This window comes from Zootoca vivipara, chromosome 9 (genome assembly GCF_963506605.1).
Source record: "Zootoca vivipara chromosome 9, rZooViv1.1, whole genome shotgun sequence".
Classification (NCBI taxonomy): Eukaryota; Metazoa; Chordata; class Lepidosauria; order Squamata; family Lacertidae; genus Zootoca; species Zootoca vivipara.
Window position 1 is genome coordinate 46,852,463 of NC_083284.1, and position 19,273 is coordinate 46,871,735.

General features: G+C 47.8%; 1 protein-coding gene across 1 annotated transcript; it reads right to left on the reverse strand.

Annotated features, from left to right (window-relative positions):
* Positions 1 to 11,491: 11,491 nt before the first annotated feature.
* On the reverse strand, positions 11,492 to 15,872 carry LOC132592642 (uncharacterized protein K02A2.6-like). The gene is made up of 2 exons (XM_060278709.1): positions 12,251 to 15,872; positions 11,492 to 11,991 (listed from the first exon to the last, which is right to left on the reverse strand). Exon 1 carries the CDS (start codon positions 15,836 to 15,838, stop codon positions 12,704 to 12,706), a length of 3,135 nt encoding a protein of 1,044 aa, XP_060134692.1. The 5' UTR covers positions 15,839 to 15,872; the 3' UTR covers positions 11,492 to 11,991; positions 12,251 to 12,703.
* Positions 15,873 to 19,273: the final 3,401 nt, after the last annotated feature.

Sequence of the window (19,273 nt, forward strand, 5' to 3'; positions counted from 1 at the left end):
TCTTCATTTTGATCAGGGTATCAATTGAAGCAGCCATTTAAGAATAAGACTCGGAGCACAATCATGTCTGCTCAGAAGCAAGTCCTATTGAATTCAATGGGGCTTCCTCCCAGGGAGCCTTCCCCCCATTCCTAAATCCATCTAGTCGCTTGCAGCGCTTCTCTCTTGCGTTTAGGGTGCGATGCCAATTTTGAAAGACAAAATTTTTAGTTCCTGAGAAACTATTGCCGTTTTAATCCCGCCTACTTAGAAGTACACTCGTTGACACCAATTAGGATTTATTTACGAATTAATTTGTTTTAGGGTCTAGGTATAGTTATCCCGTCTGCTTTCTCGCTTGATTTCAATACTTTGAAATAAGAGTGTTGCTATTTCTCTCCCGCCCCCCGCCCCCCGCCCCTGGTCAAAGCGCAAACGCCCCGTGTTTTCCTTTCGGATGTGGTTGGACCAGATTGAATCCGAAACCTCAACTCCGCATCTCCCTTGGCTTAACGTGGAACTTGTGGCTTTCCTTTTGGAGACAGTGAAACTTGGCCGTGTCATTGGCTGCAGCCTCTCGTCTCTAGGGCCCCTGGCCAGCCTTCGGCGTCTTCCCTTAATCCGGCGCACAAATAAACGCAAGATTCTCTCTCTATCTCCTCTGCTGAATATATTATCAGTCGCCCCGCCTCGCTTTCCCGGTCCCACCATTTTAGGGCGACTTCAAAGATCCGCTTGCTGCACAATCTGGTTGAGGAATATTCTTACGCGAGAAGGATCCCCACAGCTCTCTTAGAACAAGTTTCACAGGCTGCTTTCCTGGGGGAGGGGAAATAGATTTTGGATCAGGAGCCTGAGGAGCGAAAGAGGGCTTGATATGAGACAGAGTTCCCCCCAGGACCGGCTTTTAGGCCCAACCTACACTATACGTGTAAAGCAGTATCATCGCACTTTGAACATCTACGACATTCCCGCAATAATCCCGGGTGGGAACACTACTTTGTGAAGGGCCCTGAGAACTGTTAGGAGACTTCTATTCCCCTCACAATCTCAGAGTCAGTTGCTCTTCCTAGGGAGTTCTGGAAACTGTAGTTCTGTATTAGGAACAGGGGGTCTCCTAGCAGATCTCAGCACCCTTAACAATCTACAGTTCCCAGGATTCTTTGGGAGGAAGTATGTCATGACTGTTTGAAGTGGCATGATACTGCTTTAAATGTATAGTGTGGATGGGGCAGAGCTGAGAACTGGAACCCTGGATGGAAATAAATAACGTACAGTATATAACAGAATGCATTTAAATTTAGTGCAGGAGGGGTGAGAGGGGCAGAGCTACATTTAGCCACAGGGGCCTGAGGTTACCAATCCCTGGACTAGAGTTTCTAGGCAAATCTTCTAGGTGCAGCTTCTCTAGGCAACTCTTTCTTCAGGTGCAGGCAGAGTGGAAGAGTGGTACACAGCAAAACAAGAAAGTGGCTCATCTATGTTCAGCAGTATTGTGCTATATAATCTATCAATAGGTCTGTCTACTCTGTTATCCTCTCAACAGTTTTTCCTCTCTAGCAGTTAGTATTTGTGCAAGACCATTTAAATTTAAGGGGAAAGGCATCCCATTCACTCTGGATTCATAGAACTGTAGAGTTAGAAGGTATCTGAGGATCATCTATTTCAGCCCCCTGCAATGCAGGAATATCCAGCTGTCCCATATGGGGACTGACTCCGCAACCTTGGCATTATCAGCACCATGCTCCACCAACTGAGCTACCCAGGGTGGGTAGATTACAGCTATTGAAATGGGGGGGGGGAAATTTGAAATGAAGGGGGTTTCAGATCATTGTAGGCTTCAGTTACAGGATCTAGCAGCATTACGTTCTTCCTCTTACTTGGACAGCTGATCAGCTTTCTTCAACAGAGGAGAAAGAAAAAGATGGGTGTAAAAGAGGCACTCTGCTCATGCTTTGACCAACTTGACTGCGGCGTATGTAAGTCTCTAGATTTGCATTGTGCAAATCTATTGAAATATTTCCATCTCATTCTCTAATGCAGGCACCCCCAAACTGCGGCCCTCCAGATGTTTTGGCCTACAGCTCCCATGTTCCTTAGCTAACAGGACCAGTGGTCAGGGAAGATGGGAATTGTAGTCCAAAGCAAGTTTGGGGATGCCTGCTCTAATGCAACATATTTGAAAATGAAGGTGTTTCACTGTGTAAACTGGAAGCCTTTATAACACAAAAATGATCTCAGGGTGTTTTTATTTCTAAGGGATTGTTTATTTTAAAAGAATACCAGCAAACCCATCTCCCAATAGCAGGTTCTGGGGAGAAATATGAACTCCTCTATACCCCCCAACCCATACCTTTGTGATTTTTGTGCACAGGATCAGTAAGTGCAGGAAATGCCCAGCAATGAGATATGGCAAAGTACTATGCTGTAAATATTGAAAGTTTGTGCTACATTGTGAAACCTGGGCCAGCCCTACCATTAGGTGTTTTGAGGTAGCTGCTTTGGGCAAGCAGATTTTGGGTATCATGAAAGGGCAGCAAGTTGCTTGCTGCTTAATTTATTATCATTGCATTTCCCCCAATATCAGCAATGGGGAAGAGGCTGGAGGGGCGCTTCTGCCTTAGGCACCAAATTAATTCGATGGGACTTCAGTAGTATGCACCATACGCCAGCCAACCCAAGTCTTCCTCTGGTTCTGTCCATTGCAGATCCCTGGCATCTATGTCGATTCTGGAGCAGAGCTCCAAGCTGAAAATGGCCCAAATTTTGATAAAAGCATTGCCACCATTGTATCCAACCAACTTCTTGGAGTAGAACCACTGAATGGAATGTACGTAAATTAATCAAGTCCATCAATTTAAATGCGTCTACTTTGAGTCGGAGTAACTTTCGGTACGGCCCATTGTTGAGGGTTAAGAAGACATTCCCAAGTCCTTGGAAATATTTTTCCCTGCTTCCATTATCTGGTCATTGGGGTTTTTTTGCCCTCTGCTTTCCAAGAGATTTGCAACAAAACGAAATGAATCTAGCATGCAGATAAGACAAAAAGGATTTAGAAAACCGAGGTTTTCTTGGATGAAAAGACAGAATTAGGAGAGAAGAAAGAAAAGAGAGCAAAGAAAGGCTTCCTCTATATCCCCTCGCATTCCAGCTGGTGGCCTGGAACTTCAGCTGGTGTTTGGAAAGCGGCTTGGTGATTACACCCAAGTCTTGAGCAGGATGGCTCCTCGCCGTCTGATCTGACGTCAGGGTGTCCATAGAGGCTCTCATTGCAAGGCGGGAGGGAGGGAGGAGAGTTCTAATCACTGCCAGATGTCCTTAATAGCAAATATCAAGACTTATATGGTGCCTAAGAATACATTTGTAATCAGGGCTCCGCGGGAGCCCATCATCAAAGCAGTGGCATTGCTGAAGGAATAGGAGGGGGGGAGAGAGAAAGAGACGCTCAGCTCGAATGGCTACCTTTGGGGGTGAAGGAGAGAGAAGAGAAGACAGGCCCCCAAAAGAGTTCCCTGAAAGGAACAGGTCTCTAACCTCGCCCCGCCCCGTTCTCGAGGCTCTCCAGAATTTATGTGAATATATCATTCAGATAACCATTGCGCTTTAATCTCCATTAAATGGGGGGAGGTTTAAACAGCTGAACCGTAACCGGCCAATTAGAAATGGAAAAGATTTGAAGGTGCTGGGGTGGGTTGTGGGGGGAGTACATATTTCATAGACTGGAAAGCAGAAAGAAGAGCGTGAGAGAATGATAAGCCTGAGTTATAACCGCAGAAGAGGTTACAACAGCGGCAGGAACGTGGCCATCCGTTTATTTTCCACTGTCAAGGGCAGCTCCATTCACAGGAAACAGACACAGTCCAGTTAAAAAAGGTCCCAGTTTTCAAGTCCAAAAGCACTTCCACCGCCCATGGTAGGGCTGGACTGCAACCTTACTTGGAAGTCAATCGCTTTATTTCAACGGAATCTCCTTCCTCGCATAGCTGGGATCGCAGTTTAATGTTGCAAATCCCCTGGACTTATTGCCAAGCGTCAAAGACAGGCATAAAAATCAATGATACGCGCATTTTAAACGGCTGCGGGGCTGGAGGGTGTCAGGATATCCGAATAGTTTGACAGTGTAGGGTTTTGTAAACGCGACCCTCGTGTCCATGTCTACTCAGAAGAGAATCCATTGAAGTTCCATGGGGCTTACACATATAGGGATCCTCAAGTGATATGCGGATCGCAGCCAGAGGAGGCCAGCGAGAGGCTCCGCGCGTCATTCTGACGCCAACGTTGACGAAGAGGCTCGCCATTGTTATCTGGCTCGAACGAAAAACCGCTGTAAATTTCAGGAACAGGGTTGGGGTGGTAGAGTGAGCAATATGTAACATTTCCACAACACAGCTCACGGAAGAACTACCGACAAGAGCGATCGATCCCAGTGCTCGAAATACAGTCTATTAATTCCTAACACGTTTTCTTTCCAGTTCCTACTACTAACGCCATCTGCTGTTTTTGGAATAAGTACCGAAGAAAAAAGGAATGAATGCAAGGAATGAAAAGCTTTCTTTTTCAAGCCTGACCTCTTTACCTAATCATCTAACACAAATAAGATTATAGGGATCCTGTAATACATATATACTGTACACACCCCATTCCATAAAGTATAATCTTTAAAACTGGGGAATTTTCATGGATTTTCAGCTCAGTCCGATAGACGTCTTCTAAGCAGCAATCGCTTTGAGTTCAATGGGGTACGCCCAAGTACTGTAATTGAACTGAACACAAGGGTTGTTTACAACAGCATTGAAATTCCTTTAACAGATGTATGTCCGCGTGTGTTTGGTGCTGATGGGGGTGGGGGTAGTTCTCATGAACTACGATTAGGGGAATTTCAGCTTGTAATGGATGGTTGCATTGCGTAGATTAGGCTGCAGTCCTTTCCTCAGGGGTTAGGAACATGCGGATCTCCATTTGTGGTTGGACTCCAACTCCCATCAACCTCAGCCAGCGTGGGTGATAGTCAGGTATGGTGAGCCAAGTTAATAGTGGGTCATAGGCTTCCTACCCCTCGGTTATAGGACTGCAGTCAAGTCCTCGCAGCTTGTCTGTAACAATTGTGTGGGATGGAACACTGGGGCAGACAAGTCACAACAGTTCCTAGAGTGTCCACTAACAGGAACTCACCTGGAGGGACACCTGACTACAGGTCAGTTCCTGTTCCCTCAGACATGCAAATGAGTTGGATTAGACAAAAGCCCTAGCCTGCAATCACTCTCTCTCTTAACTACTTCCTCCTTCGATGGGAACACATCTCCAGAGAATCTCCAGTTAGCATGGTTCTCACTCTAGGCCTGCAGCCAAGAGTGAGACCAAATGGAGTCTTACTTTACTAAGTAGTCTCTAGATATATATGTACTTGTAACTTTTCTAAGCAAGCCTGCCTTTCTGAGATTATGCTGTAACTCAGGATGAAACTGTAAGTAAACTCTATCTTATTTTATAAACACTGTGTTGTGTATTTCTTTTAAGAGGGACAAAGGGGACCTTTGCCAGGAAGTGTAATATTGTTATAGAGATTCTAGCGAATCTAACGCACATGCTTTGCTGCGCACAAAAGGGGAATGTCACTCTGCTGATATTGGAAGCTTGCTAACACAAGCTTGGATAGGATCTATCTAATAATATATCCTAATCCACATCCCTAACATTCCCATAAAGGGTTATTACGGCCCAGGACTGCGTATTTTTGTGTATTTTTGAAGGATTGCTTTGGATTGTGATTTTGAACTGGGTAGGATTTTTTCAGTTAGAACTTCCTGGTGAGCACATGGTCTATTGTTCTCCAGTGTGCCTAGGGGATTAGCTACCCCTCCCCTCCCTCAGAGTTTACAGCACTGAGAACTCAGAGGCAGTGAAGATTATTTTGCATTTTGAGATATTTTTAGAGATTTTGATTTTGGAATTTTTGGCAAATTTTTGAATTTTGAGAAATTTTTAGAATTTTGAGATTCCAAGATGGCTTTTGCAGATTTTGATAGTGGAGTTAAGCCAGGATTCATGGCTCTAGATGATGACAATTATGTATTTTGGAAACAACGCCTGATAGCATTTTTAGATGCAAGGAATGTTTTGGATGCCATTGAAAAAGCTATGCCCACTGGCACAACAGCAGAGGATTTAGCCAAGATAGCAAATTGGAAACGCATGAACAGCGAGGCCAGATACATAATTTTGAGTGGACTTCGCAACAGGCATCTAACATCAGTTAATAGCAAAGATGATGCAGCTAAAATCTTAAAAGATATTGAGCGCAGGTATGGAGCATCTACTAAGAACTCCTACAGGAATTTAATGAGCAAATTAACTGCGCTGAGGATGAATTCAAGAGAAGAATTCACTGACCATATCAGCAAATTTAGTGAAATTGTTCAGAGGATTGATCTTACTCCTAAAGCCCTTGATGAAGAAACAAAGGTTTCATTTTTGATAGCATCTCTAGGACCAAGCTTCAGTTCATTCAAGAGTTGCATGGATCACAAAAAGGACCTGACTTTTGAAGAACTGATTGATCATTTGAGAGAGGAATGCAGAGATTGCCTTGATTCTTTAGAAAGGAATACAGGGAGAAAGGACACTAATTATGCTTCCAAGCATTTTCAAAGGTCCAGACAAACGCCAAAGGAAATAATTTGCTTTAACTGCAATTTAAAAGGGCACATGGCGAAGGAATGCCGGGCACCTAGGAATAAATCCCGCCCCTTTCCACCAAAAGGCGAAAAGAAGGGGGGGCGTGGGCGGGCAATGATATTGCAAGAAAGAAATGTAGCTTTCCAGAGCTGTGAAGGAAAGCGCAATAAGTGGCTTCTGGACAGTGCAGCAAGCAGCCATTTCTGTTATAAAAGGGAATATTTCAATGAAATAGACAATAATAAACAGTCTGAGATTGAAATTGCTGATGGAAATGTTATAAAGTCAATAGGTGCAGGATCTTTGAACTTGAATTTCAAAGTGAACAATGAGTCTTTTGATACTACAGTGAGTAATGTTAAGTATGCACCAAAGCTGAACTGTAATCTAATAAGTGTGTCTAGCTTGGACAAGAAAGGTTTTGAAATTATATTTAAAAATGGACAATGCAATGTGATAAAAGATGGTGAAGTGTTTATTCAAGCCAAACTAATCAATGATGTGTATGAGATTGATATTTCAGAGAATGAGTCTGCAAGGGTTGCACAACCCAGCAGAAAGGATCAACCAGATCTGGAACTCTGGCACAAAAGGCTTGGACACAGGGATACCAACCTTATCCTGAAAATGCAGAAGGAAAATCTGGTAAAAGGTCTACAGGTAAAGAATTGCAGTACACCAATGCCAAACTGTACAACTTGCATAACTGAAAAGGCAGTCAAGCCTTCCTTCCCACGTTGTACAGAGAAGAGAAGCACAAAAGTCATGGACACTGTTCATACTGACCTATGTGGTCCGCTGAATGTACCTTCCCTAGGAAACAATAAGTACATTCTGATATTTATAGATGACTTCTCAAGATATTGTGTTGGATATTTTCTAGAGGAAAAGAGTCAGACACCGGAATTGTTCAAACTGTACTTAAACATGGTGAAGAACAAATTCCAGAGAGCTCCTTCCACCTTAATTTCGGATAATGGTGGAGAGTTTTGCTCACGGCAGATGAAGGCCATCATGGCACAAGAAGGCATAGCACATGTAACTACGGTTGCTTACACGCCTCAACAGAACTCCATTGCTGAGAGAAAGTTTAGGTCTATTATGGAGATGACAAGGTGCATGTTAAAAGAGGCCAACTTGTCACAGAAGCTATGGGGTGAAGCGGCGAATACGGCGATTTATTTGCAAAACAGATTGCTTACAAAGGGTGCAGAACGCACACCATTTGAACTTTGGCACGGGAGAGTCCCAAGTCTGCAGCACATACGTGTGTTTGGAAGTGTCTGTTATTACCACGTGCCCAAAGAGCGCAGACACAAGCTTGACTCCAGAGCAAAAGCAGGTATCCTGGTTGGATATGCTCCTGGAGGAAAGGGATATAGAGTTCTAGATCCAAAGAGTGGCAGAGTAGACCCATACCATGTGGTTCATTTTGATGAACTAGGAAAGTTTGATACAAAGAACACTGTTATTGACTGTTCTAGAGAGTCACCAGATGAAGAGTTTATAAGTTTTCCTTTAGCACAAGGAACTAATATACCTTCTAGTGTCACAACACCCCCTACAGGCGACACCCCAGAAGACGCAGAGGTCCAGACCCCTGGCGGCACCAGAGACGAAGAGGAGGAGCTGTACGTGGACATGCCAGCGTTGGAGGAGGATGAGGATGCTGATGCGGTTGCACAACCAGAGGTCAGATGCTCATCCAGAACCAACAAGGGCGTTCCGCCACTACGACTGTCCTACTTTGCAGGGTCGGCGTCTCCACCAGAACCTTCCACTTGGGAAGAGGTAGAGCAGATGCCAGCCACCGAAGCCAGTCTCTGGAGGAAAGCCGCGCAGGAGGAGATTGACGCACTGCACAAGAACAAGACCTGGACACTCACAGAATTGCCTGCTGGTAAGAAAGCAATTGGGAGCAAATGGGTGTTCAAGGTTAAAAGGGGTTCAGAAGGGGAGGTGCAACGTTACAAAGCAAGACTAGTGGCACAAGGTTTTTCACAGCAATATGGCCACGACTATGACCAAGTCTTTGCACCGACAGTAAGATACAGTAGCGTAAGATTACTTTTAAGCATCGCAGCATCTAAAGGGATGGAGGTGAAACACATCGATATAGCTACTGCGTTTTTGCATGGGGAAATTTCTGAAGAAATTTACATGAAGCAGCCTAAAGGTTTTATAAAGCCAAATGAGGCACATTTGGTTTGCAAGCTTCAAAAGGGACTGTATGGTTTAAAACAAGCAGCCAGAGCCTGGAACTTGAAATTGCATGGAATGCTGGTGAAACTTGGGTACAAGCAAGGTGAAGCTGACAAGTGTTTGTACACTAAGCAGAGTAATGGACAATTTTCTTATATTCTTGCCTTCGTTGACGACCTTTTAATCGCAACGTCAAATGACAGGGATTATAAAAATGTAGTCCAGCACCTCAACAAGGAAGTGCAAGTGAAGGAATTAGGACCAGTTGAGTATTACCTTGGGATTCAAGTGGAAAGAGAACAGGATGGTTCATTTCTACTTAATCAGAAGCAAAAGATAATTGAACTGTTGGAGAGTATGCAATTGCAGGATGCAAAACCCGTCGACACCCCGATGGCTACAGACTTCTTAAAGAACCAAGAGGATTCGAAGCTGCTGCCAAACAACACCGAGTATCGTTCAGCAATTGGTAAACTTTTGTATTTAGTTACCACGTGCAGACCTGATTTAGCCAATGCAGTAGGGATTCTCAGCAGGAAAGTGAGTAGTCCCACTGAGCATGATTGGGTTGGTGTGAAGAGGGTGGTTCGATATCTTAAGGGTACAATGGATTGTAAATTAAAGTTACCAGCTGTCAGTGACCCTAAGCTCATTGGGTACACTGATGCTGACTGGGCGGGTGATAATTCTGATTATAAATCCACAAGCGGGCATGTTTTTATGTATGGGGGCGGAGCTATTACATGGGGCAGTTATAAACAGAAATGTATAGCTTTATCGTCTACAGAATCGGAATATGTTGCGGCTACAGAAGCGTGCAGAGAGATTTCCTGGCTGGACCAACTCCTAACAGACTTTGGCGTGGAGAGAAAGGAACCTATAAGCCTGCTGGAGGACAACCAAAGCTGTCTAAAGCTGGCGCAGAATGAGAAGTTCCTAGCACGCTCAAAACACATTGGGGTCAGGTACCACTACGTTCGCCAGATGATACAAGATGGACTTGTCGAACTGTCGTATTGCTGCACATCGGAGATGACAGCAGACATCCTGACGAAACCCCTGCCAAGACAGAGTTTCCAGAACCTGCGTGTCAAGCTGGGACTCTTGGGTGGTTGAATAAAGTTGCTTATGTTTTGTTTTGTATGTAATGAATGTTGTGAATTGCCTGAGAAGGGGTTTGTGGGATGGAACACTGGGGCAGACAAGTCACAACAGTTCCTAGAGTGTCCACTAACAGGAACTCACCTGGAGGGACACCTGACTACAGGTCAGTTCCTGTTCCCTCAGACATGCAAATGAGTTGGATTAGACAAAAGCCCTAGCCTGCAATCACTCTCTCTCTTAACTACTTCCTCCTTCGATGGGAACACATCTCCAGAGAATCTCCAGTTAGCATGGTTCTCACTCTAGGCCTGCAGCCAAGAGTGAGACCAAATGGAGTCTTACTTTACTAAGTAGTCTCTAGATATATATGTACTTGTAACTTTTCTAAGCAAGCCTGCCTTTCTGAGATTATGCTGTAACTCAGGATGAAACTGTAAGTAAACTCTATCTTATTTTATAAACACTGTGTTGTGTATTTCTTTTAAGAGGGACAAAGGGGACCTTTGCCAGGAAGTGTAATATTGTTATAGAGATTCTAGCGAATCTAACGCACATGCTTTGCTGCGCACAAAAGGGGAATGTCACTCTGCTGATATTGGAAGCTTGCTAACACAAGCTTGGATAGGATCTATCTAATAATATATCCTAATCCACATCCCTAACATTCCCATAAATTGAAGGTACCCTATAGTTCATGAGAACTGTCCCTCATCACCGCCAAACATGCACAGGGGTACATCTGTTAAAGAGGTTTCAGTGCTGGTGTAAACAGTCCCTGGTTCAATTAATTTTCAACGGAGAGAAGTACTGATCTCAGAGAATTTGCTCTGTAATTAAATATATTCCAACCCATCACTTGCACTGAGGAGCTTCAATGTGAGTTTTGTAATGGTAGGCCCTGTTCAGACTAGTGGAGACTGATTTCCATGCAAATGTAAATCAGTAGTAAAATAATAAGTGTGTGCTATACTAGTACTACTAAAACAAGCTATTCTGAAATATGTGGACAGGAGGAAACTATCTGCAGTAAACATGCAAGCAAATCAACATTATCTTACATTCGTAGGGTATTTGAAGCGTCCTCTGGAGCACAATATATATATATATGGAAGCTTATATTCCAAATATTTGGAAGCATTTCTTCCAAACAGATGTATTTGGAGCAACAGCTGTAAGAAGAAATATGTGGAAAGGATAGTGGTACCCCAAATTGGACATGCTCACTTTTAAGTTACTTTTGGAAATATAAGAAGTGGGTTGTACATTGAATGAAATCCAGGTACTTCATTCCAGCTGTGAAAATGGAAGGCCGTGGAGAGGGAATATATTGTGTGGATTGAAATAGCAAACGGTCCACACATTTATATCTACATATTAAATCTGAGCCTGGGCAAGTTGAATGGGGAGAGACACATAGTACAATTCTAATATGTGTTGATTTGGAAGCAAGACCCACTCGGCTGAGTAGGGTTTCCTCTCTGGTTATATATATATATATATATATATATATATATATATATATATATATGTTTTGTGAACCGCCCTGAGGTCTTCTGGGCTGCATCTTGTCCACAAACGTAGCTCAAAGGTAAGTAAGATATATTTAAATAACTTATTTAAAAGTAAGATATATTTAAATAACTTTGCATGTTGATGGAGAGAGAGAAAGAGACGAGGAGATGGGAAAGATGGCCACAAACCAAAACGACAACAAAACATACTGGTTGGTAGGCCTTCGATGGCAGATTCTGAAATCCGATTCACGCAGGTGAATCAGGGCCTTTTTCTAGTGTGCAGCTTTTAAACAGAATCTAAAGGGACATGAAGTCAGCACTTAAATATTGTGGATAGTTATTCTTTTGACTTCTTCAGGCTCTGATGCACTGCGACTTAAGTTTCCCCGCAGGAAGATGAAAAGCAAATAGCGCATTCTCAATGGCTCCCAACAAGGGCCGACCTCCTAAAACTTTGCATTTCCCACCTATTTCAATGCAATCCACTTCCAAACAAGCAAAACTTCAGATTCCTAACCTACAGTTTAAAAAGGTAAAGGTAAAGGGACCCCTGACCATTAGGTCCAGTCGTGACCGACTCTGGGGTTGCGCGCTCATCTCGCATTATTGGCCGAGGGAGCCGGCGTATAGCTTCCAGGTCATGTGGCCAGCATGACAAAGCCGCTACTGGCAAACGAGAGCAGCACATGGAAACGCCGTTTACCTTCCCGCTATAGCGGTTCCTATTTATCTACTTGCATTTTGACGTGCTTTCGAACTGCTAGGTTGGCAGGAACCTACAGTTTACCCCTACACAAATAAACGATTTTCGCGGGCTCTTAAAATAAATCACTGCAGCCAGGCTGAAATATACTCGGAGTCAAGAGTGAATTTCATGCTCTTTATTCAGCTCATAGTCATCAAGGAGGAGAAGAGAAGACGAATGGCTCTTTTCCCAAAACCATCTGCTTATATACATTATTTACACAATGGGCCTTGCGTGATTGGCTACTTCAGGGCTACACCTGTGGGCCAATTATATTGTGGATTGACTTCTGCCTGCAGCCTGATTGGCTGCTCCTACAGGCCAATCAGGTAGCAGATTCACTTCTGCCAGCCGCCTGATTGGCTGCTCCAGCAGGCCAATCAGGTTGCGGATTCACTTCCACCTGGAGTTGGATTGGGTAGCTCCCGCTGATTCTGAATCCTATTGTTCTAGGATTCAGCTCAGTACATAACACCCCTCCCCTCTAAGTTCCAGTCCTGCCCGGGAAGTTGCATTCGTAGTCCCCAAGGTCTGCTGGTCGCCTCCGTGTGCGTTGTGGCCTGGGGTGTTCCTTGGTCAGGGGTTCTGGTTCTGGCTCGTGTTCCGAGGCTGCTGGCTGTGCCGGGGCTGTCTGGTCTGGCGCCACTGAACCACTAGGTTGTAGCTCTGGTTCCGGTGTCCTTCCAGCCTCGGGGCGCCCCTCTGTGCCTACTGCTTCTGCTTCCCCTGCCCACCCCTCTCGCTCTACAAGCCTCACTGCCCTGCTGTCCCCTTGGGACCCCTCTGTCCTGCTCTCCTCCCGGGTTCCTCCTGGGAATCGTCGCCGTAGCTGGTCGCAGTGGCGGCGCCAACATTGCCCCCCTTCCGTTAGTACCTCGTACGACACGGGACCGGTCACCTTGGTGACTGTGGTGGGTACCCATGCTGGGCCTGCCCCAAAATTCTTTGCATACACTGGGTCCTGGGCCACAAATGTCCGGGGGTTCCTGCCTTTCCCCACCACTACCTCATCCTGAGCTCTGTCGGGGTGAAGTCGGTCCAGTCTAGTTGCAAGGCGCCGGCCCATTAGTAATTCAGCTGGGCTCCGGCCCGTCGTTGTGCTTGGGGTGCTGTGCTGTGCTAGAAGAAATGCGGCAAGGCGGTATTCCCAGTCCCCTTGTGTCATGCGGCGGAGGCTGTCCTTGGTGGTCCGCACCATGCGCTCCGCTTGGCCATTGGTGGCAGGGTGGAATGGTGCTGAGCGGATGTGGCGGATGGCGTTCTGCGCTGTGAAGGTCTGGAACTCCTCTGACGTGAATGCGGTTCCATTGTCCGAGACGAGGGTGTCAGGGAGCCCGTGGGTCGCAAACAGCTTACGTAGTACCCGGATGGCTGCCGCCGTAGAAGTGGATGGTACCAGTGCGACCTCCAGCCATTTGGTGTAGGAATCCACCACTATGAAGAATGTTTTTCCCTGGAAGGGGCCAGCGAAGTCCACGTGCAAGCGTGACCATGGATGTCGGGCGGACTCCCAGGGCTGGACTGGGGCCCTTGGGGGATCCGGGCGGGATTCTTGGCAGGTCTGGCAGTGTTGGACCCAGGCCTCTATCTCTCTGTCAATCCCCGGCCACCACACATAACTCCTGGCAAGGGCCTTCATCCTCACTACCCCTGGGTGTGTCTCGTGTAGGGCTGTGAGGACCCTTTGGCGGAGGGGCTGGGGAACAACAACCCTGCTTCCCCATAACAGGCACCCCTTGTGGGCCGACAGTTCATGTTTGCGGTTTGTGTAGCCAGCGAATTCTGGCCCGGGGCTGCTGCTGGGCCATCCTCGCCACACCCAGTCCAGGACCCGGGAGATGACCCTATCTTTTGTGGAATGGTGCGCAACTTCTTGTGCCTGAATAGGTCGGTCGGGAAGCAGCTCCAGGGTCATAACCTCTTGCGCAGGCGCTGGGTCGGGGCCTGTTTCTGGTAGTGGTAGCCTGCTGAGGGCGTCTGCGTGGCCCATCGCCTTCCCAGGGCGGTGGATTAGTGCATACTGGTAGCCGGCAAGGAAAATTGACCACCTGAGGACACGTGGAGACAACACTTGGGGGGTCTGCTTCTCAGGGGCAAACAGGCCAAGCAACGGCTTGTGGTCAGTCACTATGGTAAAGGGCCGCCCGTACAAGAAATCATGGAATTTTTTTACGCCCTTCACGATTGCCAGACCCTCCTTGTCAATCTGTGAGTAGTTTCGTTCGGCTGCAGCAAGCGTCTGGGAGAAGTATGCCACCGGCACCTCTCTTCCATCCGGGAGTTGGTGTCCCAGGACAGCGCCGATGCCATAGGGAGAGGCGTCGCATGCCAGCACCACTGGCAGCCTCTCGTCGAAGTGTGCTAAGACCGAGTTCGAGACGAGCAAGTCCTTGACTGCCTGGAATGCGGCCCTTTGTCGCTGGCCCCACACCCAAGGGGCCCTTTTATCTAGGAGTCTGTGTAGGGGCTCCGCTACCGCTGCCTTATGGGGAAGGAAGGCATGGTAAAAGTTCAATAGTCCCAAGAATGACTGAAGTTCGGGCTTGCTCTTGGGCGCTGGGGCCTCACAAATGGCCCGTACCTTGTCACCGGTTGGATGGACCCCTTCTGCGTCCACCTTAAATCCCAGAAAGTCCACCTGCGGCACTCCCAGTAAACACTTTTCCCGCTTCACCTTGAGGCCCGCCGTCTGGAAACGGTGCAGGACGGAGCGGAGGCGGTCCTCAAATTCCTCTGGTGTGGGCCCGGCGATCAGTACATCATCGAAGAAGGGGGTGACGCCTGGAATCCCTTTAAGGAGAGAGTCCATTAGATTCTGGAATATGCCTGGTGCCACGCTAACGCCAAATTGCAGCCGCTTTACTCTGAATGCCCCTCTGTGCGTCACAATCGTCTGAGCCTCTGCTGTGGCTTCGTCCACAGGCAACTGTTGATACGCTTGGGCCAAGTCCAGTTTGCCGAAGATTTTTGACCCAGCCAGGGTGGCGAGGACATGGCTGACCACTGGCACTGGGTATGCATGGGCCGTGAGAGCCTTGTTTATGGTGCATTTGTAGTCTGCACAGATGCGGACCGAACCGTTAGGCTTGACAGGTGTGACAATTGGAGTTTCCCAGGGGGCGTTGGGCACCGGCTCCAGCACTCCTTGCTCCACGAGCCGGTCCAATTCCTCGTCTATGCGGGGTTTCAGGGCGAACGGGACCCGGCGGGCCTTGTGCCTGATGGGTCGTACAGCGGGGTCTAGCTGTAGGGCAATGGGGGGTCCTGTATATCGTCCCAATGCCCCATCGAAAACCCCTGGAAACTCTTTGCATATGGCGTCCACGTCCACTTGTAAGCTAGTGCGGTTCACCCCGGTAACGGCTAGCCCCAGAGGTCCAAACCATGCCAGTCCCAGTAAGCTAACGTAGGGGCCCTTAACTACCAGCAAGTCCAATTGTTGCTTTCGCCCTCGATATTGCACCCTGAAGGTCCCCACCCCCATAGTAGGGACCTTACGTTTCTGGAAGTCCCGGAGGGTGAATGGGGCCGGCCTTAGTTTGGGACCCCCATTAGGGCACAGTTCCCTTAATGTTCGGGCCGAGATTATGGATAGAGTTGAACCCGTGTCCAGCTCCATGCGGCATGGGGCTCCCTCTATCTGTACCTCTATATAAATTTTCTCTGTGCTGGGATGGGGCAACTGGAATACCTGGTAGTCCGTGATCTCCGTCGAGTTGCCTTGGTGCATGGTGCCGTGTGACCTGGGGCTCCTGGGTCGGTCATCTGATGCTTGTCGACGGGTGAGTCGAGCCCGACACACCCGGGCGATGTGTCCCAATTTTCTGCACTGCCTGCACTCTGCGTTGCGGAAACGACAGGTCCTCCTCTCGTGGTTCTCCCCGCAGCTTGCACAGTTCCCTCCTTCTCGTCGAGGCTGCTGTGGTGTGTGTGCTGCTTGAGTGCGCCGCTGTACTCGGTGTACTTCCTCCCTGTCAGATTCGGATTCGTCGGTGAGGTCTTCGTGGTAGACCCTCGGTTGGGATGGCGGGGCCGGTCGTGCCTCTTGCGTTGACCTCTCGGCGGCTTCGGTTGCCAGGGCTTCCTCCAGAGCAATCTGGAACGTGGGGTCTTTTTTGGCGTAGAGGCGTCGTTGCAACATCTCGTCCCTCAGGCCACCGACGAGGCGGTCACGAAGCATGTTCTCCAATTCTGAGAAGTTGCATAACCGGGCGGCTTGGCGGAGGGAGGTCACAAACCCAGTTATGGTTTCCCCCGGGGCTTGCCGCTTTGCGTAGAAGGCATTTCGGCAAGCTACCACCGAGGGCTGTGGTGAGAAGTGCTCCTTCAGCCGTTCCATTATTGTTTTGTAAGAGACGGTAGCGACATCTCTAGGTGCAAGGAGAGCCCGGGCGATTTCAAACGTCTCCTCTCCACAGACGCTGAAGAATGTCGCCCTCTTCATGGCATCGTTGGTGACTTCTTTCGCTTGCAGGAGGAAGTTGAAACGGGCGGCGTACCCTTCCCAGTCTCCTGATGCTGGTTTGAATGGCGAGAAGCTGCTGTCGGTTGCCATTCTGGGTTCCTTGGGTCCTGGAGCTGAAGCCTGGATGCACGGTGCGATGCAGCGGTGCAGCAGGTGGCGGTGCTGCGGTGCAGTGCGTGGTGGCGGTCAGCTCAGCAGGATCCCATCCTCGTCGCCAGTGAAATATACTCGGAGTCAAGAGTGAATTTCATGCTCTTTATTCAGCTCATAGTCATCAAGGAGGAGAAGAGAAGACGAATGGCTCTTTTCCCAAAACCATCTGCTTATATACATTATTTACACAATGGGCCTTGCGTGATTGGCTACTTCAGGGCTACACCTGTGGGCCAATTATATTGTGGATTGACTTCTGCCTGCAGCCTGATTGGCTGCTCCTACAGGCCAATCAGGTAGCAGATTCACTTCTGCCAGCCGCCTGATTGGCTGCTCCAGCAGGCCAATCAGGTTGCGGATTCACTTCCACCTGGAGTTGGATTGGGTAGCTCCCGCTGATTCTGAATCCTATTGTTCTAGGATTCAGCTCAGTACATAACACAGGCTGAAGCTGTAGAGAAAGCAACACCCCACACTGAAGACATTATAGATAAGTGAAGTCCCATTGAAATCAAAGGGAGCTAATTCCAAGCAAATGTGTTTAGGATCGGAGTGCCTCCCTGCAATCTGGAAGCCAGCTACTCTCGCGTAGTTCCAGTTGCCTATTTAAAAATAAGCGACGGGAAGGAACAGAGTCCAAAAGGCACATTCCTGTCCCACATTCACATATGTGACATGCTCACCCCACTGAAGTCAAAGGGGCTTCATTCTCTCAAGGAACGCTTTTTAGGGCCGCGTTGTTAAAGAAGTCAAACAGTAGGTTCCACGGCCCCAATCCTGCGCGCGTCAACTCTGCAGGCCCCACTGAAGCCCGTGTGGCTGACGCTCAAGAAAGCCTGCAGAGTACTGCAGCCTTAAAACCATTCCAAATAATCCTTTCAAAACAAAACAGGGAAAGTAAGTAAAGATAATTCACATTAATAAGGAAGAAGTTCTATATGCCTTCCTAACACGATTCTTTTCCTTATGCTAGTAAAGGAAAGAAGGGGCAAGATGCTAGTTTTTAAGGCCATCGTGGAGAATTAAACTCACTTGTGATCCATACAGGTATCTGAAAATCATTAAACAGCATGGCATATGCTACTATCACTTTTTATAAAAATGTATATTCCATTCTCGCAAAACTGTTGCCCACAAGCAGAATACATTTGCATGGAAGCGAGTCCCTAGGGGGTTAATGCCGCACGCCAATGCTAGTGGATGGGGTGCAACCCAGGTTCGCACGTGTCCCCCCCCCCCAAGTAAGTGATCATAGTACTAGACAGGATTACAGGGCGATCCGCAGCCGATAAAAACCAACCAGGGATTTCAAGTAGAATGTGGACTATTTCTTGATCCCATTTCACTGGGCCGGAAAACCAAATCTATTTCGAGGCAATTTGATTCCCAAAAAATGTATTCGGGATCATGAAGCTAATGACCTGGGAAGATTTGCTGGGAAGCAAAAGTCCCACGGATCAGAGCAGAATCCCCTGCCTTGTTCACAATAGAAAGTCACCCCCCAGATTTCTGCGTCAACATGCAGGGGGATGGCTCTGCGAGGGTAATCTGACGGAGGCTACCAACCCGATCCTATGCTTGTTTACTCTCAAGAGAACAAACACGCCTAGCGGAAAGGGAAGTGGGGTCTCTTTGAGGATTAAAGAAACTTCAGTGAAACTCCCGGCTTGCATCCAAGCGCTTCGTCCTCTCTGCGATGCGCGTGTTTCCAAACCAGCTGCAGAAGATTCTCTCCTTGGCTGTGGCTCATTCATTATTTTCCCCTCTCGGATTACCTACCAAATAGTTCCTGCGGCCTCTTAAGCCATTATTGCCAGCCAGGAGGCGACGCGAGAGAAAAGGATCCTGATCTTTTTCTCAGGCCTCTCTATCTCTTCCCTCCCTGTGGCGCTGGTTGCGCAGCGGTTATCATCCCAGGGAAGGGGGTGGACAAGGCGACGGAGAAGTTCAGGCCTGACCTTAGCGAGAACTTTACAGATAGAGAGGGAGAGGGAGACGTTGCCAGGCTCGTTCCCAGTTCCCAGCGAGTCGCTGGCCGAAAGGACCACGTCCCAAGAAGCGAGAGAGGGCCTTATCAGGCTCTCAGCTCCCGCGCAGCGATCTGGGGCCAGGGCTCCTGACATCCCAATCGACCATCAATTTACCTTCCACCGCCCCGCTTCCCCATTTAGCTTTTAACGTCAAAAGCTACATTTTTGTCGGCTCCGGCCTGTCTAGGCCTCTTGCGATTTAGCTCCAGGAATGATTGCTCCTGAGAAAATAGCAACAGCCCCATTACCGAGCAATTAAAAAGGATCTCTCCCCCCCTTTCTCTCTCCCCCCCTTTCCCCTCTTAACCCTCGCCCGCCCACCCGCCATCACCTTTCAGTGGGTCCGATGGCCCCACTCGTTTAGACAAAGAGGGAGGAGGAGGAGGACTGGAAGCCAAAAGTTCTA

Coding starts and splice junctions, on each gene's coding strand:
- LOC132592642 (XM_060278709.1), bottom strand. CDS start 15,838: ATGGAGCTGGACACGGGTTCAACTCTATCCATAATCTCGGCCCGAACA.